This window comes from Polypterus senegalus, chromosome 9 (genome assembly GCF_016835505.1).
Source record: "Polypterus senegalus isolate Bchr_013 chromosome 9, ASM1683550v1, whole genome shotgun sequence".
NCBI classification, from domain to species: domain Eukaryota; kingdom Metazoa; phylum Chordata; class Cladistia; order Polypteriformes; family Polypteridae; genus Polypterus; species Polypterus senegalus.
The window spans coordinates 89,061,633-89,087,475 of NC_053162.1; the positions used below are offsets into that span (position 1 = coordinate 89,061,633).

The 25,843-nt window shown below is 36.6% G+C and overlaps 1 protein-coding gene across 1 annotated transcript; it reads right to left on the reverse strand.

Moving 5' to 3' along the window:
• spata2l (spermatogenesis associated 2-like) lies at positions 1 to 25,843 on the reverse strand. The gene is made up of 3 exons (XM_039763442.1): positions 25,817 to 25,843; positions 9,385 to 9,703; positions 1 to 2,639 (listed from the first exon to the last, which is right to left on the reverse strand). The coding sequence occupies exons 2-3, from the start codon at positions 9,700 to 9,702 to the stop codon at positions 888 to 890; spliced, it is 2,070 nt and encodes a 689-aa protein (XP_039619376.1). The 5' UTR covers position 9,703; positions 25,817 to 25,843; the 3' UTR covers positions 1 to 887.

A 25,843-nucleotide genomic window follows, 5' to 3' on the forward strand; every position in this document is an offset into this window, starting at 1 on the left:
TTCTTTTATATATATTTTGTTTATTTACAGGAGTTTGTCTATCATTTAATACTATTCACAGAAGCCAATGTACAAATATTCTATAACTAGTTTTAAATAAATGTTTTTCTTCCCAAGACAACAGCCAGCAATGATTCAGTTGTGATCTGCTACTGCACATACAACTGTCAACAGCTTCATGAAAACACAGGCGCGGCTGTTTCAGATTCTCTGTCCCAGCATTCTTTCCATCACTCCAGTCCACCATTTCCCCAGTAAAACCAGTACAAAGCCACCACAAGTAAAATGTGATACTACAACACAAGGCTTGTTCTAGGCACTTTTAGTAAACAAATGCATACAGTTCAGCAAATTAAGTGTTTTTTCAAAATTATTAAATACATGGGTACAATTAAAACATTTTTGTTCTTTGCAAAAACTACCCAAAAGAGTAGGATGTACACAATTTACACAGTTAATTTAGTGTCTAAAGGGAAATAAAGCAATGTGGTTATTACCTTTTGCTTTGTCATGAAAGCTACTGTATAGTGCTTGAAACTTGACGTTCATCTACCAATATATCTCCTTAACGCAGAGGAATGTCAGGGAGAATTTTCCAAATGAAATACGACTCAAATGTGTAAATACTGACATTTCAGAATTTCATAGACAGGAACCTGTGTGAAAATATGCATGCAATTTATAAAATATTTATTACATATTAGAACAAAGCAGCCATATAGGGAAATTTCTTTTAAAACATTCGAAAAATATATAGTTTTTCAAACAATATATACAAATTAGATGAAACTGAATACTGTTTTTGGTGCGTATTAACTGGGTTAGCGTCGGGGCATCTAATATGAAAATATAAATAAACGTTAACATAATAATTAGTAGAGGGTCTTTCACACTTCTGTGCCATCAATGTTAAATGGTTTCCCACAAGTGCACTGCATTTGAGTTTTAAAATAGCAATACCTGCATAAGGCACTACAGCAGTGCAAACACAGGATTTCCAGCTCTTTGTTGCACATTTTTTCTGAACATCTTTTTACGGGATCAACACAATGATTTAATTTACAAGAGAACAGACTGGGGCAGGTTTCTGTGTGTACAGTCCTACAGGTTTTGCATGCAAACTGAGGGGAAAATGTAGTTTCAAGGCAATGGTGTTTTTTCCAGACAAGTGCCTGAGAATCCCAAGGACCTTCTTCATCTCTGACCAAATCAGTGTCCACATCTTTAATGTTAAACAATTTATGATGTTGAAGCCTGCAGCTTCTTATTAATTCACATACTGAACCATGTAAAATCTGGCAGGATTCGCATGCAAACTTCACGCAACTGTTGTTGGGAATACAAAAATGTTTTTTCCATTTAGATATAGAGAGCTCCGCTACTGCCATCTTCATAAGCTTTTCAATCTTCCATTCATCATGTATTAAGTGAACGTCATGGTTCTGTTTATTACAGATATCTATAGTTTCACATGAAATCCAGTGCAGCACCTCACAAGAATCACATACATAAATCATAGTTGGACTATCATGCTGCATGCACGAGCACTTATACAATTGTTTTTGCCTATAAAAAGACGCATCAGTGGTTGGTATGTTTTTCTCGTTAACTGCATAAACAGTATTATATGAATTGTACTTAGTGTCCTCTGCACACTTAGTCTGCTTACTACTTCCCACAGGGTTATTTTCACTAAGTTCCACTAATCTTCTTTCAGGACTGCTTTCAAAATTTTGGACTCTAAATTTAACAGACAATACATCATCTTCTGATAAACAGACAAAGGAATCATTACCACAGCTTTTAACTGGACATTTAAAAGTATGCAGAACTCTGCAGCTTGTGCACCTAACAAGATTCTCGGTCTCCTTTGTTAGACAGCCGCAGAGCTTATAGTCATCAAGGAAATGACCTCTCTTTAGTTTACTTGTCTGGTTGAATTCCCCAGGTTGAGCATCTCTTGAATATTCATCAGTTCTGTTGCTTCTGTTTTGAAAGCTAAAGTAATCACCAGGTTTCTCTTCCTTGCTTCTGGTGCCTGGTACTGAGTTGAGGTCACCTCTCTGATTATTCTGATCCAGCTGTTCTCCTGGAGTGTTGCAGGAGGAAATTCCACCTACGTATACATTCATGTATTGATCACGCTTCACAACAGTTGTCGACACTCTTCCACCTAATGAATTCCTGATGTTTTCAGTTACAGTAGGATTCTTTTCAATATTAGAAAGAAATCCCTCTTCACTTATATCTGTATAAAGGTCTACCTCATAATCGGCACATGAAGATGATTGTGGAGTATGCAGCTCTTGTTTTTTTGAGACCTGCAACTTTGAGAACTTTCTCAGTAAACGATCAATTCCATTTTCCACACTTGTCATTTTTAATCTTTCCTCTATCAGATCCTCAATCAGAATGTTACAACCTTTTATCTTTTTTGTCATTTCTAGCAAAAGACAGCACTCTGCCCTGGCTATATAAAGACCACATGCCAGTTTTATAAGGACATCAGGACTTGGCATTTTGTTAATTTCTAGATGGTGCTTGTCTTTTTCTTTGTACCCCATCTTTTGGAAGATCTGTAGTATATCATTCTCCGTCAGGACTGGTTTGATATAATGCATATAAGCACCTGAAAACATCTGAAAGAAAACCAAAATTATAAATTATTTTTTGACAAATCAATTTAGCCATTTTATTTCTTGAGGACTCTAGTTGAAATTGAAGGAGAGTTGGCACTTAAAATGTTAACTATGAAGCACATCTTCACACACACAATGTTTTTAGAATCTTAAACAGCCTACTCAACCATGTAGCTGGGACAGATCAAATCTGTTATTTTTATTGATTTATTCATTCAAAAGCATCAGTTTAGGTTTTAAACTTTCCCCTATTGTTGGGTTGTTCCATGGAGTTCCACCTATTGGTGTGCTGCAGTGTTTTCAAAAAAGCTGGACATTTTTTTTAATCGTAATTTGTGTGGTTGAGTGCTGGTCAAAAACAACAAAAAAAATGTCCTTCTTTGCTCCCTGCTGGTCCACTTCAAAGATGGCGGCCATCACAATTTGTAGCATTTGGAAGCCTTTGCAAGATGTTAAATATCTCCTGAACCAATAAAGATGATTTTAGTCAGTGCTTTTACATACACACACAAAACCTGGATAAGGTGAACAATGGTGATGAAAGCAGAAACCTGGAAACTTCCACCTGTGGCTGCTGAAAGTGTGTGCGAAGCTAAGCAGCTGAACAGAGTGCAGCTGACACACAAAGACTATAGAATCCTTAACTGTAACCTGGTTAAGGGCTTACATGGCCAAATAACAGAGTTACTCGCAGAGAAACCGAAGTCTGTTAAACAGGTTTCTCTAACTGGAAAAAGCGTTGACACCTCATTTAAGAAACCTGGTTTCTGTGAATAACTGGGTTATTAAAACACATTTAAACACAGTCAGTGATTCAGAAAGAGTTTTTCTACAGCATGAAGTCATGTTTCTTTTTCACTTATCATATGTGCTGAAATCATTTTCTTTACAGCCCTTTGAAAGTTGGTATCCAATCATCAATTTTTACTTGCTTTGTGGTTTTCTTTCAGCAACACAGAAAAGGAATACTGTAAGGGGCCTTGCTACATGAATAACAGTGTTTCTCAAGTATTCCTGTCAACTTTCTTATGTTGCTATAATGCTTACAAAAGGTTTTCTCTATTACAAAGACCTCAGAGCCATTAAACAAAAATGAATCAGACTCCTTGAATATTACCAGAGGGATATTATTAAATAGTCTAAACAGTAGCAGTGGCTAATTTGTGTGTTTTTGCAATTATGCTTTCCTTATGATGTTTGTTAATAGTACCACCTATTTCGTCGCATGCATTCGTGCCATATGCAGTGGCAAAGAAATGCCATTCTGCATCAAGTCCAAATTATGTCTTGTGCCAGAACAGACTTTAGGTATTTGTATTTTTTTTTTTTATACCATTCACAATAGTAGTACATTTTCTTTTGTGCTTTAGACCAACTTTGATTGTCTAATCTCCACACTAAACCATATCAGATCTTCAAATTTTGACAGGGATTACTCATATCTAATATTTAACAAGTATGTGTCTGTCTAAAAGAAATCAAAGTTTCTAATATATGACGTATTAAAAATGAAAAAAAAAAAAAATCTCACACCTATATTTCAATTGTATATTTGCCCATGTATGAGAAAGTCCACCATTAAATGGAATTATACCACTGAAAACAGCTTGATTTGATTAGTAAATGCATAAAACAAAGTGTGGCAGGATTGGTTCCTGCCTTGTGCCCTGGGATTGGCTCCAGCAGACCCCCCGTGACCCTGTGTTCGGATTCAGCGGGTTGGAAAATGGATGGATAAAACATGAAACTGAAAAAACAATACACTTGATTTTAAAAAGTTTACACACCCCTGCAAAAATGACATTTTGTGTAATTAAAAAAACAGAAAAAACAAAGATACATCCTGTCAGAATTTAGATTTCTCCTTTATTGATAAATTGCAGTCTGTACAAAGAAACTGAAAATAAATCAGAAACTGATTAGTGAAAGAGGAAAAAAAATCCTACAAAAACCTGTTTGCATTTGTGTGCATGGCCTTAAATAGTCAAGGATGTGGCTGCGTTCATAATCAACCAATCACAAGAAGTGTCATCTCAAATAGTAGTTTGGTATACACCTGACATCAGCTAAAGTGGCTCAGCTTGAGCTCAGATAAAGTTTGACTGTTCCTGTAGGATTATTCTGATGTCCGCTTTGTTGCAACACACTCCAAAAGCCACATTCCACAAAGCTTTTAAAAGATGAAATGAATCTCATTACTGAGAGGTACAAAAAAGTACCCAAAGCAATAAACATCCCATAGAGCACAGTGAAGACAGTCATCAACAAGTGGAGAAGTCACTCTACCAAGATCTGAACCTCCCTTCAAGATTTATGAGAAAAGATGGAGAAAACTGGCCAGGGATGCCATCAAGAGGCATACAGCAACATTAAAGGAGCTGCAGGATTTCCTGGCAATTTGTCATATTCTTAATATATCTGGGTTTTGAGGTAGGGAAGCAAAATGAAAGCCTTTTCTCACAAAGAAAAACACCCAAGCCTGGCTAAACTTTTCAAAATGGTATATCTAGCGTCCCACAACAATGTGGAAAAATGTATTATGTTCTGATGAGACCAAGGTTGAACTGTTTGGCTATAATTCCAAAAGGTGTGCTTGGTTCAAAAACAACACATCACATCATCAAAAGAACACCATACTCACAACGAAGCATGGTGGAGGCAACATCATGCAATGAGGCTGCTTTTCTTCAGCTGGAGCTGGGGCTTTAGTCAAGGTGGATAGAATCATGAAGAGCTCCAAGTTATCAGTCTGTTTTGATGTAAAACCTTCAAGCATCTGCTAGGGAATTGAAGATGAAGAGGCACTTCATCTTTCAGCATGACAACGACCCAAAGAATACAACAAAATCAATAAAGCAATGACTTCATCAAAATAATATCAATGTTCTGGAATGTTCCAGCCGGAGCCCAGACTTGAAACTTGATCCAACTGAACATCTGTGGGGTGATTTGAAGAGAGCTATGCACAGGTGATGCCCTCTTAATCCGACAGATCTAGAATTTTTTTGCCAGGAGAAGTGGACAAAAATCACCAAGTCCACATGTGCCAAACTGATACGACTCTTGCCAAAAATGACCGAGGGAGTAGCAAAATCAAAAGTTGCTTCAACTAAATATTAGTTTAGGGGGTGTGCACACTAATGAAACCAGGTTTTTTGTAGGATTTTGTTTTTAATTTTTTCACTAAACAGTTTGATTTGTTTTCACCTTCTTTGTATTGATTATGTAATGTTGTGGCTTTAAAATTATTTTTTTTTATTTTTTGATCTACAAACAAAAATGAACTTAATCTTAAAAGGGCAATTAATGAATTGCATCACATTAAAACAAATATTTTGCCAAAATGGGCAGGATAGACTTGGCACTTAAGGAAGCAGGGCATCAAAGCATCTTGTTTTCCTGAATTGTACCAGCATCAATCACAGTAACATCTGTTGAAATGGAGCAGAAACTGCATCAAGCTATATTGATTACTTTATAACCTGTGAATGGATGGGAGTCCCTAAGAGCAGGAATAGCCAAATTGGTGTACAGCTTAGGAAAGGAAGGTAAATTGATATACTTTAGTAGATTAAAGAGTTTGAACAAGGACAGCCATCATATTGACAGCCTGCCAATCAAATGTGAGTAACATCAAATATTCCGGAATCCCACATGGAATTGTAAAATAAAAATTTCTTGTCAGAGGGATGTCAGGAGAGGGTGCCAGCAACATCTAAAGAGGGTGAGAGATGTGTAACCTGGATCTTCAGCTAAAGCATTTCATGACGACTGCTAAATTAATGCCACCCCCAGGACATTCATCTTTGACATTTTTAACTTTTCATAAGCTTTTTCTAAATACTATACAGTACAGACCAAAGGTTTGGACACACCTCCTCATTCAATGTGTTTTCTTTATTTTCATTACCATTTACAGCACTCCATCATTCTCCTTCTTGGTCAAATAGCCCTTACACAGCCTGGAGGTGTGTTTGGGGTCATTGTCCTGTTGAAAAATAAATGATCGTCCAACTAACCTGACTTCTGCACAACACAACTGCTGGTCCCAACCCCATCGATAAAGGAAGAAATTCCACTAAATAACCCTGATAAGGCACACCTGTGAAGTGAAAACCATTTTCAGGTGACCACCTGTTGAAGCTCATCGAGAGAATGCCAAGAGTGTGCAAAGCAGTAATCAGAGCAAAGGGTGGCTAATTTGAAGAAACTAGAATATAAAACATGTTTTCAGTTATTTCACCTTTTTTTGTTAAGTACATAACATAACTCCACATGTGTTCATTCATAGTTTTGATGCCTTCAGTGAGAATCTACCAATGTAAATGGTCATGAAAATAAAGAAAACACATTGAATGAGGAGGTGTGTCCAAACTTTTGGCCTGTACTGTGTGTGTGTATATATATATATATATATATATATATATATATATAATCATACATACATACATACCTACATACATACATACAATCCACATTTATGCTTTTTTCCACTGGGATTGTTATTTAATAAATACCATGTTGCTTTTAACTTTCTATACTTTAATATCTAGACTGCTTGAAGTAAGGAGGTACATATTTAGATACTGGGAGCAGTAAAGAAGTGCCATTTGATACAAGCTGTGAGGTTTTATTAGACTGAGGATGTACAGCTCTATCCAATATTGAACAGTATGTAAAGTAAAACATTCACTGGATGATAAATGGCCTATAGCCAGGGATGTTGAGTCTTTGTATGTTTGAATATATTATTGGAGACCTAAAATGATATTTAGGTTTGAGATATATCTAAAACACTGTATTTTGTTCATGCATAAGATAAGCAATTCTCTTGGAGTACAAGGGAATGATGGACTGTGCATGTGTTATTCATACTTGTTGGTTAAAATGCTAGAGGATAATAGGCTGTGTATACATCATTCATATGGTACTTCTGTAGTTAGGGTCTGTGTGTGTATTATTTTGAGGTCTTATACTGTGTGTGTGTTAAACTTAAGGTGTGACAGCAGACCAACCAGGTAACGAACCTGATAAATACACTTATCCCTGAAGAAAATAAGTAAATGGTAATAAAGATTGAGTGAGTGCTGACAGGATTTCTCTTGGTTTCATTTTTTTTTTTTTATAACAGAGGGGTGCATATACTTTTTATATCCACTGTACACAGACAAAAAGATTTTTGCATCTTGCCCTACCAGAGATACAGTATAAGACTGCAAAAATTACAAAAATAAAATTTTCCCAAATTTGGAAACTCATTAAGATGTAACAAATGTTCATAAAACAAGTTTTCTACAGTATGAATAATATTTTTGTTTACCATTTCTGTACATCTTAAAAAATGCAAGTGAAAATTGGCACCAAACCACCAGTTTCAGAAAGGCATATGATAAGTGCTGAGGAACCTTTTTTAATCATTAAAATATCTTTTGGTTCAGGACATATTTGACATCTTGCAAAGGATTCCAAATACTAACAAGTGCAACAGCCAGAATCTTTGAAGTGGGCTATTCGGGCACAAGAGGGTAGAAAAAAAAAGTTATTTTTGGCCATCACTCAGCCATAAAAATGAACATTTTTATTTTATTTTTTTTTTTGTTTACTATGCATCAGCAACATTTTTCAAAATTAGATGAATGTAAATGGAATAACCCCATCTATAATGATTTATTCAATTAATTACACAATATTCCAAGTACACCAAAATATAATGCAAGAGAATATATATTGATTGCTTAATTCACTGTCCAAAGCTGCTAATTCCAGTAAAGGAAATTGGGAAGTAAAGCCTGAATGAACAACACCAGGTGCAAAGCAGCTACAAGTCCTGGATGGGAGACCATTTCATCACAAGAAACATCGACTTACCTATCTTTAAGGGAGAAAACCCATACGAACATGGGAAGCACATGTTAAATGCACACAAGCAGAACCTTGGCATGAAGCTGTGAAACAACTGAACCCTGCACCAACATGCAGCCCCACAATCAGTTTATTGATTTGTAAAAATAATTCAAAATTCCCATAATTTAGAGAGATTTACAAAAAAAATGTGTTTTAAAATTGAGATACTTTTAACTTTTTCCACTTGCTCTCTTTGTCTCTAAAATTTAATTTGCATTAAATGTTCCAGAAAAAAAAAGACAGGTGACAAGTAAGTCAAAAAGGAGGTGATACTATACTAATTGTATGTGCGAAACAGCAAGGAAATGTCTCTTCAACTGACTTGGCTTTGTTTATGACAAGTGTCTTGAACTCTGAAAATATAGGTTCTGCAACATGGAGTAGTAATGCGGATTTACTACTTTATGCCTCTGTAACTATGATGTGTTCATCAACGTCCTTCCTGAAGGCAGCTATTTTCTGAAGTATGGCTAAAGTAAACAAACAAATGAAATAGATGCTAAAAGCTAAATATTAACTGATAATTGATTTTCCAAGAAAAAACTAAGGAAAATATTATACTGACTGCATTACACCCAATGGCAGGGCGCAGAACTGAAAACTAACTTGTTTCTGTGAATGCTGTGAGAAAACCCACCTTCCTGCTGACCTGAATATTCTCTCCATGCACAGGGGAAATCTCTTGACTGATTTATCTTAAACACATGACACGATTATCAAGAAATGTTTTAAACTTAATAAGCAGCATACCTGAATAAGCATCAACATCAGAATACTCTGATTCTTTGATTTTAAGTAATAAAAGTTCTCTTTCTTCCCAACATACTACCATTTCACCCACCTTGATTACTCTGAATTCTTGTCTCCAAGGACACAGGTAAAGATTGAGACATGCCAGTTCAAAAACTTCAAAGGCTTTCTTGAGCTGCTCTAGTCCACTTTCCAGACAAGGGGCTTTCTTAAGAGAAGTGCAGATGAGGTCAAATGTTTTATTTTTGAAAAAGGAGTGTAGCTGCTCCCCATCGTTGATGAGTAGTAGCATGGTTTTATCTTTAAGTGCAGCATCATCACAGAAGTGAACTGCTTGTCCTTCTGCAAGACGATTCTCCAATACCTTCTGATACTCTTCACAGATATCTTTAATCCCTCCTCTGTTCATCCTACAAAGGAATTGCAAACACATTTTAGGTCATCCTCATATTTTACTGCATTAATTTCTAGTGTGTTTCTTTAAAGTGTCTTATTCCAGTTCAGTGAAGTGAGAGCTGTGTAGGACAGTATGTTTTGCCAGCCGTTGAGACAAAGCTGTAATCCTACAGTATACCTCAACAACTGATATGCAGCAGATGGATAGTTAGTTACCAACAGAAAAAGCCCATTGTGGATGTAGGAGTACAGTACACATAAACCTATCTAAATGGATGAGTGAGTTGTTCAGCACAACTGAATTGCAAAAGCAATTTTTGTTTGACACTGTATATTAATGAAATACTTTACTGAGCAAAATAATGTGTTTCATTTATGAGGGTAAAACATACGGATTCTGTAGACAATACTTCAATGGATATCAGAGACCTGGAGGGATGACAGTAGGGCTGGGCAATATGGACCAAAAAACATATCTCGATATTTTTAGCTGAATGGTGATATATGATATCTTGGTACTTTTTCTTCCTATAAAGTAACAAAAAGACAGCTCCGAGTCAAAGTCACATGTCTCAAATGTCACACAGGCACTTTTATTAAAATACAGCTGTACATGAGAAATGGCTCATAAATAAACTATCGGCATATAATAAATAATAATGCTCCTTGAATAATGTTCTTCTCCTGCATAAGAAAAGACTCACGGATGTGAAATTAAGAAAATGTAAATAGAAAAGATAGAGCAAAAATAACAAAAGGCTGACTTGCTCTTTAAAAAGTGGGTTTCCACTGAGGTAAAGAGCGGTTTCTTTACCAAAGTGCTTCCTCCTGTATGTAGTCCTGTACAAACATCTACGACTTTGAGCAAATAACAAAATATGTAACAGATAAAAAACAAGTGACAACTTTCTTACACAGAGAAATGGCCCGGCTGATGCGGGCATCATCCACACCATGTCCTGTAACACACAAAACAAAAACTTTTGAAATCACTTTCATTTTTATGTAAAGAGGCAAATCACTCAAAAGGCAAGTTAACTTCATTCTGTGTTTAATAGGGATGTATAAAACTTAAGTATGTGTGTAAACCGTGTCTTTTCTGAAGTCCTTTCTGGACGAACATGCAATTCTGGAAGTGTTCCAGTCTGGATTTAAAACTCACCACAGCACTGAGTCCTCTCTGTTAAGGGTTTTTAATGATATTCTTTTAACAGTGGACTCTGGTGACTTTGTACTACTTATGCTTTTGGATTTAATAGCCGCCTTTGACACAATAGACCCAGAGATTCTCATCTCCAGGTTGGAGCAGTGGGTGGGCATCACAGGTTTAGCTCTTCAATGGTTTAGGTCCTACCTCTCAGATAGAGGTTTTTGTGTCAGCATTGATGATTTTACTTCCACCTCTGTTGCCCGCCCTGGGGGGTACCACAGGGCACCATCCTGGGACCTCTTCTCTTCTGCTTATACCTGCTGCCACTTGGTGCTATTTTTCGGAAACACTGAATTTCCTTTCATCTTTATGCTGATGATTTTCAGGTTTATTTCCCTCTGAAGCGGCAACGTCTATGTTCTGTCCAGCCCCTGCTTGACTGCCTTATTGACATAAGGAGTTGGATGGCATTACATTTTCTAAATTGTAATGAGAACAAAACAGAAGTCATGCTATTTAGACCCAATAGCACCAGTGGAACCCCCTGCATCGACCTTTCCACTGTGGCTCAATTTGAGAAATCCATGATCACAAATTTAGGTGTGAAAATGGATCTCACTTTAAAACTCGATAGCCATTTGAACACAGTGGTAAAAGCTTGCTTTTTCCAGTTGAGGCGGGTGTCAAAATTCAAGCCGGTCTTGTCTAAGCGCAACCTTGAAACAGTGAAACATGCTTTTATAACCTCTCGTCTAGATTACTGCAATGCGCTTCTTTTTGGAATTAGCAAGGCCTCCATTGCTCGCCTACAGCTGGTACAAAACGCTGCTGCTCAATTTTTAACTGGCACAAGAAAGCATGAGCATGTTACCCCGATATTGGCTTCCCTTCACTGTCTTCCAATTCGTTTTCAAATTCATTTTAAGATCCTTGCATATGTTTTTAATTCCTTTCTGCTGCACCATTATGTACTATCTTGCACTCTCAGGTCAGCAGACCAGATGCTTTTATGTGTTCCCAAGGCACGATGCAAACTCTGAGGTGATCGAGCTTTTTCAGTTGCAGCCCCAAAACTCTGGAACGATTTGCCATTACACGTTAGGCAGGATCCTTCGCTAGCCGCCTTTAAATCCTTTTTACAGTTTTTCTCAGTTGCTTTGGTGCATTTCTCACAACAGAATTGCAGTTCTTAAAACTGCTTGTTCAATTCCCACAACCTTTAGTCAGTTGTGCACATCATAACAGCAATTTCTGGGTGTTTTCGTCATTTTGCAATTGCTTTAGTTCACTCAGGCAGATGCTTATGTGCAATTTTCAGTTATATCATGCATCAGCGGTTGCTTATGTCATGATGATCAAAATGCATTGTGTAGCCCTCGTTTGCATAGTTTTACACTCCAGACAAACCTGTCATTTTTTCATTATGTAAGTCATTGCAGTCAAAAGTGTTCAACAAGATATCATTGGCTGTCAAGTGTATTTTATAGGTTTCTACAAAACTTTTTTTGGTTTGTATTCACAATAGTAATGATTCCTGCACCACCTTAAATTGCTCTCAGGTGACACATTATTCGGGGCAGGTGTGAGATCTTCTCAGTTGCTTTGGTGCATTTCTCACAACAGACTTAACATTTGCATAACAGCGAGTGCATTTCTCAAAACACTTAGTGCAAATGACAAAACATCATGGATGACCAGCAAAAGCTGGTGGGAATTGAACGAGCAGTTTTGAGTACACGATTAGCAGCAATTGTAGAGAGCATTTAGAGTTTCAATATGTATATATTGTTTTCAATGTTGTCATTTTTTTTTCTTCATTTCATATGTTATGCATGGTATGTCACCATATACCTGTGCAATCAATAAAATATTCTTCTTGAATCAATCTCCCGCAATCGGTGTTTTGTATTTTTATGTTTCCTGCCCTTGTCATTCAGATGTTTTGTGCATCAGAAAATGTTTAGATTGTGCCAATTTTATATTGATAACATGACTTTACATTTTGGCTGTCATGTCTGTGGACGATGATTCATGGACTTGGCATTTTGATGGCACTGACATATTCAGCAATGTAAATACTTGCTTTTGAGGCATGGATTACGGATTTTGAAGAGGTTACCTGCTTTTGCTGGTCATCCATGATGTTTTGTCATTTGCACTAAGTGTTGTGAGAAATGCACTCGCTGTAATGCAAATGTTAAGTCTGTTCTGAGAAATGCACCAAATCAACTGAGAAAAACTGTAAAAACACATTTTTACTCTCTGGCTTTTAACCCAGTATGATATGTTGGCTAACTGTACACTTTTTATTAAGAATCTCTTCAGTTCTTATGTGTTTCTGTTTCATTTACCCTTTGGTTTTGTGTGTCTGATATGTTGGGTTTTTATTGTACAGCACTTTGGCCTGCCTTGATGTTGTTTTTAAAGTGTTTTATAAATAAATTAATTAATAAATAAACAAACTGTGTTGCATAATGTGTAACCTACAAATGGTTTTAGTTAAACTATGTTGGTAAAATCACCAGCAAATGAGTGAAACAGATGTATGTTTTTAAACCTTTTCAATCTCAAACACTTCAGAATTTAAAATGCATCCCTGTCTCTTCTTAAGCAGAGTGGTGGCTCTGGTGGTAAGGATTTGCTGGCGGTCACTGGTTTGAATCCTGCAATTGCCGGAACGCTTCTTTAGGTACTTGAGCAAGATCCTTCACTGCAATTACTTTGTCCTGGGTATGACGTTAACCCACATCTGGCCCTGCAAGCGGCCCTCCAACTTACAAGGAAAACTTTGGGGTTGCTGGCAGAATTGGCACTCCAGCTGCCATAAAAACCTTTCTGGTGCCGAGGCATCACCCATTGCGCATCATGTGTGATGGGTGCGGCCATGCGCTGTACACAGTGCACACTCCCCTTTCCTGTTTCTTCTCAGCTGGGGCTCTCATTCACGGTCACAATCCTCAGTCTAACACATACATGCACACATTCCAATAGGGCTGATTGTTACATAAGCTAAGTTTCAATTTTATAAGTGGTAGCTGTATAAGTTTAAACATTTTAAATTGATTATCCTCTAGTCAATAGGCATATTTATCACTGTAAGGGGTTCTATAAAACTTTTTACTTAACTATTTTAGGGCAGGCAGAGGATGAAAAAAATTCACCGTTATATTATAGGCTCTTGGAGGACTGTTAGACTTGACGTCAAATCCCTGCATGTGAGTAGCATAAAGTAAACAATGTCTAAAATGGCATCGACATTGGGCAAGAGAGTGAAGCGAGCATGCAAAGCAAATTACTCAGTTGATGACATTTTGCATATATGGTATTATTTTGAATTGTACTCTGACTTGTTGGACTATGATTTTGGTGCAAGTGATCTGAAGATCAAGATCTGAAATGAAAGCGAGGTACTGGCATCAGCTGATCAATCCCAAGCTGACACGGCCAGATCTCTAACACACAGCAACAGCACACTGCATGCAGCAACCCACATTTTATGTTGGTTTATGTGAGAAAATTCTGCTTTGTGTGCTTTTTAGAAACCTGTTTTGAAAAATATTTAGCCCTTGGAGAAAAGGGGCAAAAAAAAAAAAAAAAAAAAATGTGATGTAATACCCCACTGCTTTAGTAATGTCCCACTTCTCACTTTTTCTCTCATAAAGCACAGTACGGATATATGAGTTTTGTAACGTGGTTTGTTTCTGGGCAGGAGGCTGGGAAGGCTTCACAGTCTGGGCTGCAGCACGCATTTTCTCACACTCTTCATACGGCTCTTCTTTGAGAGCTTCCTTCGTGTCTTTATCTGTCTCTGTCCTGTCCACTGCCTGTGGGACTTACCAATTGAAGTGGTGGGGGAGGGATGAGTGGTGTTCAGAGTAAAGAGGTGGGGCAGGGTGAAGTTGTGCGAGACACAAATGGGGAAAAGAGAAAGGCGAACTGGAGGCTGTACGAGAATAATTTTAACACAACATAGACTCGATATAAACGATATTGTCTCATCCTATATCATGTATGAAAATATGTGAATGTTTTTTAAAAACTCAATATATATAATGCCCAGCCTAAGATGACAGTAAAATGGCCTGATTGATGGTGGAGTTGCATGATCTGTGATTATAAATTCTATACTAATGTTTTCCAATCCCAATCTTGGGGGACCCTCGTGTTTACAGATTTTTTGTTCCAACTAAATTTACAATCAATTAATTTTTACCTCTGATTTAATCTCCTTGTTTAATTAGCTGGTCTTTCTTCCTTTTCATATTCTGTGTTAATGGAGAAGTTTGGCACTTTTCAAGTCAAAGTTATTGCTTCACAAACATGCAGTTAAGCAGTTTCTATTAATTAAAAATAAATAAAACAAAACATATTTGGCCTGCACATGTGCTTTACAATGGAGGGTAGGGGCATGGAAGAAAAGCTTAAAACATTTATCAAATACATTTATTTGGTTTTCTTTTATTGAATTTATTAAAAGCATATAACATTCCATACAATCAAGTCAAACTTAACAAAACTAAAAGCAAATCAACCCCAACCCATGAGAAAGAGAGGAAGGCCAACAACTAAAGCAAGTGATGAGAGTAGTAAAGAGAAAAAGAAGTCTTTCCACCACAATATAAATGCTTATTCTAAAATGTTACTGATTAGGTCCTGCCAGGTTTTAAAAAAGTTTTGAACAGACCCTCTAAGAGAAGATGTGCTCTCCCAATTACAAATTGTATATAACATTAGTTACCCACTGACTTGAGAGTTGGGTTAGAGTTCTTCCAGTTGAGCAAGACAAGTCTATATCCTAGTAGTGTAATAAAGGCAATTAGATTTGTTTGTCCTTCTCCACTTTAAGTCCATCTGGGAGTACACCAAGCACAGCAGCTAATGGATTAGGAGGGATTGTGACACCAAGGCTGTCTGATAGGCATTTAAAAATGTTCATCCAGAATGATGAATGTTTTGCACAGCTAGACTGAATTCTGTGAGTAGCTGCCTTCCACTCTGACATGATGAGCAAGAGATCCTTTTTCCACAGTGCACTGGGATCTTTAAAAGGAAGGGACTTTAAAATGTTTTATATGCTATAAAAATGCTGCCCGAGTCCAAAATACTGATCAGTATCTCTTGTGGAATAGAAATAGGTGGGAAGTGAGGAAAACTAAGCATATTTAGCAAAGTTTCTAATTTGGAGATAGTGGAAAAAATCTGTTGATGGGAGGCTAAATTTGGAGCGTAATTGTTCATAGGATGCAAAGACATTATTTATATACAAATCACTAAATCACTTAATTCCATTTGTTTTCCAAACATTAAAAAGTGTGCAAGTTCAAGAGAGTAGAAAAAGGTAGTTATGTAGAGGTGCCACAGATAAAATATTCTCTAACTTAAAGTGCTTCCTACATTGGTTCCATATTCTGAGTGAATGAAGGACAAATGGGTTGTTAGTATATTGATGATAACTTGTATTTACTGATGTACAAAGCAAGGAATATAAAGAGGTACTGCAGAATTTCACTTCTATTGCAGACCAAGCTAGTGTGTGTTCATCTAATTGTGTCAATATCCAGGTTTTTATAGCTTGTATGTTTGCCGCCCAGTAATAGAATTGAAAATTAGGTAGAGCCATGCCGCCTTCTGATTTAGGTCATTGTAGGGTCACCTTTTGAATGTGTGGATTTTTAAAATTCCAAATAAATGAGGCTATGATTGAATCTAATTTCTTAATAAAAGATTTGTTAATGTACATGGGGATGTTTTAAAATAGGAACAGAAGCTTAGGGAGTATATTCATCTGCACAATGTTAATTCTTCTTGCTAAAGTAAGATGGAGGATAGACTATCTATGCACATCTTGTTTAATTTTATCCATGCAAACAGCAAAAGTTTGTTGAAAAAGAGCTTTATGATTTACATGTGATGTTGACCCCTAGGTAAACTGATCTGCAATGATAAAATGTGTCCAATTTAATGTTGTTTGCTAGAGAATTCACTGGAAAGAGCACGCATTTGTTCAAATAAATTTTAAGTCCAGATATCTTTTGAAATTCTGTTAGTGCGGATATATTCTGTACCATATCATCTGCATATAGTGATATTTTCTGTTCAAGTCCTTCTCTGAAAATACCCTTTATCTCCGATGCCTTTCAAAAGTAAACAGCCAATTGCTCAATTGTGATTGCAAATAGCAGTAGTCACAAGGGGCATCCATGTCTAGTACTGCATTCTACTTTGAAATAGTCTGAAATAATGTTGTTAATACAAACTGAAGCTTCTGGACTAGTATACATTAGTTCAATCCATTTACATATGTTTGGACCAAACCCAAAGTTTTGCAAAGCGGTGAACAGGTAATCCCATTAAACCAATTCAAATGCTTTTTCTGCATCCAAAGATTTTATGATCTCCAAAGTGTTAGATTTCCTGGGTAAATATATTTTACATTAAATAGGCAAGATAGGGTATGCAAAATAGATTTTTTTCACTGTTTTAAAATTAATGTTTTCAAGGTGGCGCCCTTCATTAGCGATGCACTCTTCGAGACGATTTCTGAACGCTCACATGACTCATTCGGCCATTTTAAGGGGAATAGCGGCGATTAGGGGTGTGCGATATTGGGGGAAAAAAAATCTCGATATTTTTCTGGGACTTTGACGATAACGATAATTCCAAGATAATGTAATGTATTATTTCAAATTATATTGAATTATATTTTTGTCCTCTAGAACTTTAAAAATACAAAAAGACCTGATAAGTAAACGTTATAATAAATAAGATCAATTTAACCTAAACTGCATTTTATAGAGGAACCCCAAATTTGTCCGCTGTCTGTTGTCATGCAAACCATGCGGTCTTCTCGCAGTGACCATGATGCCAGCGCATCTTCCAGACCTTGCACAATGATGTCACCAGTGTGATCTTGTGGGAAGTAGGATGTTTGCAAACAAAAGCTTTGCAGTTGCCAGTTTTCGTCAATGAAATGCACCATCATGGAACGGTATGGCTTGGATGTTCGGATTGACCATAAATCCGTTGTTGTGGCAAAATGTGAAACCATTTGCAGTTTATGCGTCAGAGTTTGGCGACACGAATCATACAACTTAGGCAGAGTTGTTTGACTGAAATATTTTCGGCCAGGTAGTGTGCTCCTTGGGTCTAAAGTATTCAATAGCCGTTTAAAACCATCTCTCTCAACCACCTGAACTGGCACTATATCTTTTGCGATGTAATTGGTGATGGTGTTTGTTATGTCATGCCATCTGTTGCTTTTCTTGTCGTAAAGGCACTTTTTTGCAGAATGAGTCCGCTAAAGTTTGTCGAGTGTGTTTTTGTGCTTGTACCTTGGTTACTTTAGACTTGTGCTGGACAGTTGGCTCCTTAAGCTTTTCGTATTCTGTGCGATGGTTAGTTCGCAAATGGTGAAACATGTTAGTTGTCGAGCTGTCTTTAACGGAAACCGATTTATCACATAGTTTGCAGATTGCCGTCTTTTGAGCAACAGCAGTCTTTTCAAAACCAAACCACTGCCATGCGAGTAAGAATGAACCACGTCTGGCAATTAACTCTGACAACGTAGATGGCGAGGCTGTTCTATCATCTGGTGCTGTTTGTTCACTCATTTTAAAACAGGGAGCGACGCTAACTTGCAACTCGCTTTGTGCACGCGCAGTGGTCTATACTGTTGCATTAGTGAATGAACTCTCTTTTTTTTGCAAAGCGAGTTACACACTCGATAATTTAATTCCGCACATTGTTAAAACAGCAATTAAGATATAATCGTAAACGATGTATATCGCACACGCCTAGCGGTGATTTTGTGGCAGATTGCGTCCTTGAGGGCTTCAGTGTTTTAAGGTGGCACATAGAATTGTGGGGGTGAAAAGGATAAATCAGAAATAGCTTACTCGGTTTCTCTCCTCCCCCAAATTTGCCTCACAAAATACATTTATTTTTCAAGCCAAGACATTTGTTGAGCACTCATCTGCGTCTTCTGCATTTCTGATGCATATCTGGGACAACAAAAGGTGTCTGGAAACAACTGCTTTATCACATGTTCCTGGTACTATTTTTATCATGGTAAAGAAAGGTTTTCTATTCTATTGTGTGAGTTTTCACATACATACAGAAGTAAATAAACAAAAAACAAAACCAATCATGCAGCACAAAAAGTTTACTGTGATATGACGTTTTCAGAGGAAACCCAACCCATGAAAGTTTGTTGCAGAGGGAGACAACATTCTGAGATTTTCTGAGTGGATAGTGTTCTTTTAAAATTGCTGAATCTTATAATATTGGTGGTTTTTGTTCAAAAATTCCATCTATCAATTAGCTTACAATGTTTGTGTAATTACTTGATGTGGATCAATACCTAACAACTGTCTTGGCCTAAAAAATGGAGGTATTTGGTAACTTTTTAAGCTTCTCCTCTGTGCCCCATAGCCTACAAAGTAAAGCACCAGTGAGGACAAGATTTTTTTAAATGTATAAGAAGCTCTTAACTTCAGAACACAACTTTGCAAGGCCAATGCAAATGTATCATGTTTGTGAATGAATAACTGACTTTAAAAATACTTTCAGTAAAAGCGCCAGTACTATGAGATTTACATTCATAAGAAACACCATGGAAAATGACTCTGAATGCTGAAACACTGTAGCTACTTCAGAGTCAAACCCACTAGTATGGTCACTAGAAAATAACGGCTTAAACGAGCAGAACACCTGGAAAAGCGGAATGAAAATCATAATGAAAATGATGAAAATCTTAAACACCAAGAGAGAAAGAACACTATTTACATGTAACACACATAACTGCTTGCTCCTGTGAAAGAAAATCAAACTTGAAGCAGGTAGCCTGTACACAGTTTATGAAACTAGTCTGGTTGCATTTTGTGGCTCTTTGGAAATTCTTTGATCTAGCCACTTGGGCAAGCCTAGAAGTTATCAGTTTAATTGCTAGGATTATTTAACTATCCTCCTCGAAGACTCCCATATAAACCTACCTTGGAATGGGTTTTATAATTCAGCTACTGTTTTACCTGAAGAGTCTATGTGAAAGACATGTCATAGACCAAATGTGTTATAAAAAGCATTCCAAGACATTCATAATATGGGATTCATCCATTCATAGAGTGTGAATGCCCCTGTGATTCTTTTTATTACTTTTGATGATAGAAAACAATTTGGCATTCTCTCACCTAAAGTAAGAGAGAAGCTCATTTCTTCCTTTTGATATTTCTGGTGTCAAGCCTTTATCATTCTGGGTTGTTTGCTCTGGTGACTACTTCATTATTTGTTAATTATTATTACTAGACTACAATTAAAAGGAGCAAATGCCACAGAGTAAAGATTAGTTAATTTGAAAATGAAAAAACAATTTACAACAAAAGTAGTCTTTTGTAAATACAGAAAAAGAGAACACAAAACACACACGGCTAATTACACAATTAGATAAATCAGAGGTAAAAATAGCTTACTGAATGTGAAACAGGAGCAGTGGAACAAAAACTTCATCCACAGAAATTTTTACACACGTGCAACTGTGCTCACTCCCAGCGCTATTCTGTTTTACTACAATTCTTTTAGTAAGAGTCACACTACTATGATACACATGATATATAGTACAACAGGGTGTAAACTAGATCTTGGGTACAAGTATTCATTCCAGGAACTTTTTAAATTAGTAACCAATTGCTATATCGTATGAAAGACTACTTCTGCTTTAATTTTAATTGACTTGCTTTTCAGGACTCATAATTCTCTAGAATTACCAGAGCCTACCAAAAAACTCGTAAATCCAGCCCACCTTAAATCCCTTCGCACCTCTCCGTCTGAGTCTTTTGTCTTCTAAATGTGTCGATAAGCCCAAGCAGCCTGCTATACTAGATTAAATTAGTTTTACCGAGTGTTCCTGCTTACGCTGAATTAGTATGCACCTTATGGTCCATGGTGTCAAAGCCGCACTGACAAAAAAACAAAGACATAGGTATATATGATATATGGAATAACTCATTTTATGACCTGTATAATACATTTCAGAAAACAATGTGGCAATGATGCAACATTATTCATATTATTCCCATTCATTCACACTCCTTCTTGCGCTTGTAATCAGTGACCGCTTTTTTTCTTTTCAATCTTACCAGTGTCCACTTTTGCATGTGTATGGTGAGGTTTCTTTTGTACTCCAGGATATGCAGAGGAAAGAATAGTACAGAGAGGTCAGTTCCGCGCTATATGCAATCATCAGATTCAAATGTTAACAGTTCCCATACACCCAAGGACCGTCCTTTGTAGATTTACGACATGTGTACCTGTTGTAATACACACACTTCTCTCTATGCTATGGTTCCTATTACATTAAAGGGGCGCCTGACACTAAATAACTGAGTTTGCTTTCCTGGGGAAAGTGGTTGTCTTGGAACAGAAGCTTGTTGATGATGCATCTTTTTTTGCTTTATCCATTGCATTTTCTTGTAAGAAGCGACGGTGAAGATCTGCTGCAAGGTGAGCCATGAACACTCTTCTTTTTTCAGTGGCCCCTGTGCATATATTGTATATTTCAATATATTGCTTATGATTTGACAACTGTTTTAATAAAAAGGAAAATCAATCTATACACTGCTCAATTTTTATTTGTTTTACTAATGAGTTTAAAATTGAAGTTGCCTTTACTATTTTAACAAGGTAAAATGTTGCAAATTGGTCATATTTGTTTATAAAATGATGCTGGAATTTTGTCAATGGTGGGTTGTAGGATTTGGGGGTGGGGTGGGGGCAGGGGATTGGGAACTCCAGCTAAAATGTGTCTTATTTTGTTTCCTGAAGCCCTCATGCATCTATTTAAATTAACAATGTCTCCAGGTACTATAAATCTGTATCAGTTATTGCAATGCAGAAAGCCATTTAAATGCCCCATCTTTGATTGAAATTAATCTTCTAATCAGTAAGACTGGTCAGTTTAAACTCTTATAGTAACAGTAATAGCTCTACTCCCAATATTCTGCCTTAAGCTGAGTGATTCAAACAACAAACCTTTCTGTTTGGCCTGAAAGTCCATGCTATTCGTTGCTGGGACTGACAAAAATTAGCATTTCCAATTTGTGTTTTAATCTGCATACTTGTATACAGTCTTTGTAAACAAAGAAATATTTGCTGTACAAATCAGCTACTGTCTTTTGAAAATCACTGAAAAGCATGTTATGTTTTATCTTAAGAGATAGAAACCTATCCACTTGCTCAGGAATGAAGTCGTGGTCATATAGATATGCCCCTATTCCTAAATAGGGCAGAACATAGAAGTATAACAGAGTTATTTGGTGTATGCTGCTGATGTATGGATCATTTTTGAATTTGAGATGTGACTCCCTACTGCCTTTAGGGGTTGAAGAAATGAAATGCTAGCTAGGGGTCTGCCTTTACTAATGGCTGCATAACCCTTTTAAGGTTATTCAACATTAAGACTGAGAATGTTTTAGTTACAGCCTTTCTTTTGGTATTTAAATGAAGCATAGTTAGTCCGCTGTCTGGTCATTTAGTTAAAAAGAGAAAAGCAACCTTCACCTCCCAAGAAAAGTGTGAAATGATCTTAAATGTATATGTCAAGACCCTGCCGAATTTGGGTAATGCAAGGCTTCTCAACTGATGTATCTTGACAAACATAGGATCTGTATTCTTTTACATTGTACATAAGCACAACTGGCATGTACAGGTTTCTTGGATTCAGTGCAGTAGATGCAGGATTTTACAAGGATAAATCATACATCCTACATATTACTGGACAAGCATCACCAAAGAAAACTTTAGGATTTTTGGTTATCTGACAGTTTTCAACCATTATTGAAGGCACTGCAAAAACAAAACATGGAAACAGGTTATTTAAACCTGCAATCAATTTTTGGATTGCACCACATTTCGATTTTTTACTATATTTATCAGTGGTTTCTGTACTTTTCAGGTGCATTTGCAAATAATGTGAGAAGCACCATCTGCAGTAACCACATTTGTTTGTCTATCCATCTACACACATGAAACAACTTGGCCCCAACATGAACCAATTTTGTTGAAATTTGGCACACTTATCCATCAAAGAAATTAGTTTACTCTTGTAATTTTACCATGACAGCAGTTATACCGACTTGGATATTTTCTTTTTTAATCTCGGATAGCTGCTACTGATGGAAAACAGATCCTTAGTATAAGGTTTTGAAACAGAGGCATAATGCATGCACAGGTGGAAACTCGTGGTTACTAGTTGCCTGCACCACAAGAAGGCAATTACAAAGTCTAGCTGGGTGCACACAGAAACCCCTGCATCAGAAAATTGCTTTATGAAATTCTTCCAGCTGGTGGAGCGCAAAAGGAGAGAACCAATGTATCAGCATACTCTTCCCAATGCTTTATGTCATAACAGGTAAGTTAAATTGACTTGGGCGGAGTGCTGGCATCCAGAAGGCTGCCGGTTCAAATTCCCATCACTGCCAAAAGAGATCATACTCTGCTGGGCCCTTGAGCAAAACCCTTAACCTGTAATTGCTCCAGGGGCGCTGTACAATGTCTGACCCTTTCGGTCTGACCCCAAGGGGTATGCGAAAACTAACAAATTCCTAATACAAGACATTGTATGAGGCGAAATAAAGAACAAAAAAAAAAAACAATTAAAAAATACAAACAGGAAAAACAAAATTTTACCTAGATTCAATGAATGAAATATCCTGTAGGCTACAGGGTAATTCTAAAACCATTAAAAACAACTCTGCATTCAACTACTACCTGACATAGAGTCCCATCAAAACCAGTAAAACTCGTTAATTTTAAAGTAAACATGAGCCTGTGCTTAACTTTTTTTTTACCATACTGTCCTTATCTTATAAAAAAAACTTAAACACAGGCTCATGTTTACTTTAAAATTAACGAGTTCTTGCCAAGTTATGAAAGAACAGATCTATGCAAATAGAATTTGATTTCTTTTCCAATTTGAGATAATACAGAACATTGATTTCACATTAAGTTATAGGAGGCAAATTGGGATTGCTTCATGTGGGAAAATAAGCTTTTGCGTAAGTAGTGGGGTACAGTAAAAAAAAATTATTTCAGTTCTGTCTTACTAAACTAGTACGTCTTTTTTTATAAATGGCTGAATTCCATTCCAATTATAAGTTTTTAATTGTAAAACACTTTTTTCATCATTCCCCAAGATGAGTAAAGAGTAAAATACTTGAAAAATGTTTTATATATTTGGGAGTTGCTAGCTGGTATCACTTCTGCCCCTGACATGAGGTAGGTTGTTTTTAATAAACTTTCTAATTAGTAAATAAAAGTATGTAGCTGGACAATAAAATTCTGGCCTCACTTGTTCAATGATGCAAATATATCATCAAAATAGAAATCTTTAGATGTTGCAGTTCTGAGGGTCTTCCATAAATTGAATACCGCATTGCTTAAAGGCAAATGAAATGGGTGATGGGGTGACAGATTAGAGCTTCTCTACCTAAAATATGCCCTTCAGTGGTTCGAACGTGACACATAGGATTGCTGCTAAATTGACAAAAGCTAGCTAGTGCTGACTGGAGCACAGTGCAGAACAGACCAGATAGATTTAAGCCAGTACTGTTTTTCCTTTGCAAACCAAGCAGGTTTAAATATGTGGAATTATGGCAGTTTCCAGTATTTTAGTAACATAAGTTAAAGTTAAGCATTGCCATGCCACCTTATTCTTTAGATCTCTGTTGCCTCACATTTTTGACATGGCCCTTTTGCACTCATGATTAACAATAATACAGCCAAGTGTATATTCATAAGGAATCCTCTGAAAGGGGTATAAGAACTTTGGTAGTTAAAACATTCATTTAGACATTATGAATTTACAGATTTTTTTTTTTCTTTCTAAAGTTGTGACCCCCATCCTACTTTTCTGCTTCCAATCTTTCTTGACAGGCAGTCTTCTGATGCATTGTACTACAATGGTAACTGCTTTGTGGTGCAACCATTTAATATCTTTAGGATGAAAAAACTTTCAGTGTTTTAGCATACACCATGATGCAAGTCATTCTTACTTTATTTAGTTACAGCACATTTAGTGCAACATCAACTATGTTAACACACACACATATATATATATATATATATATATATATATATATATATATATATACACACAAGTGTAACGTAGTACATTTTACAAAGTTGAGGTAGCTTTAAGGGTCTTACAGTGGACGAGTTTTAAATGGACACTCAACCAGTCGTCGCCACCTTTCGGCCCAATTCTTCCAAGATAATCACGTCTTCTTGTGTCACCAAAATTGACTCAGCAAATTAAGAAAATTGTTCAGGCGGATGTTACGTTAACGGGCTTCCCTAACTTGTATGGCTGTTGTTTGTAAATATGGGGGAGTCATAAAACTGGCCGTGGTTAGAGTTGCTTCTTCCCAGTTATATATCCCTAAACTGAAAATAGCGAGTATGTTCAACATGAATACTTGTAGAAAGAAACTCTTAAGAAAACCGTCAACAAAAAAAGAGTCTGTTCGGCAAAAATAAAAACGTAACCTCTGAAAAAGCACAACTATAATGTATGCGTATACAAGAAGCTTGAAGAGAGAAATGTTTGGAAGATTTTGAAGAACTTACGAAAACTACATAAACATTCGTTTACTTCAATGCGTTACATATACATCTCGAAAACAACACTTTAGGGTTACGATGATTACCGTTATAAAACCACATTTACATGAGGAACACAGACGCGGTTACGAGAACTACTTACCTTTTTCTCGACACTCTTTTCGTAGACGGGTCTAACAAAATAAAAGCGAAACTATACACGCATTTTATCCCGGAACCGTTTCCAAAGTCCGTCTGATTACTTCTGACGTAAACTAAGCAAAATACCAAACTTTTTTCACTTCCAACAGTAAAACAAAAATCATTTAAGAACTTTATGTATGGAACTTTACATCAAATTATTAAACAATTCCTCAGCACTACCTACTTTGGCAGATCTGGGTCGCGCTGGCAG

Excerpts from the sequence above, each read along its gene's own strand:
- spata2l (XM_039763442.1), bottom strand. The coding sequence starts at position 9,702 with ATGAACAGAGGAGGGATTAAAGATATCTGTGAAGAGTATCAGAAGGTA. Across the intron at positions 2,640-9,384 it reads AAGAATTCAGAGTAATCAAG|ATGTTTTCAGGTGCTTATAT; the intron begins GTGGGTGAAATG and ends GTTTTCTTTCAG.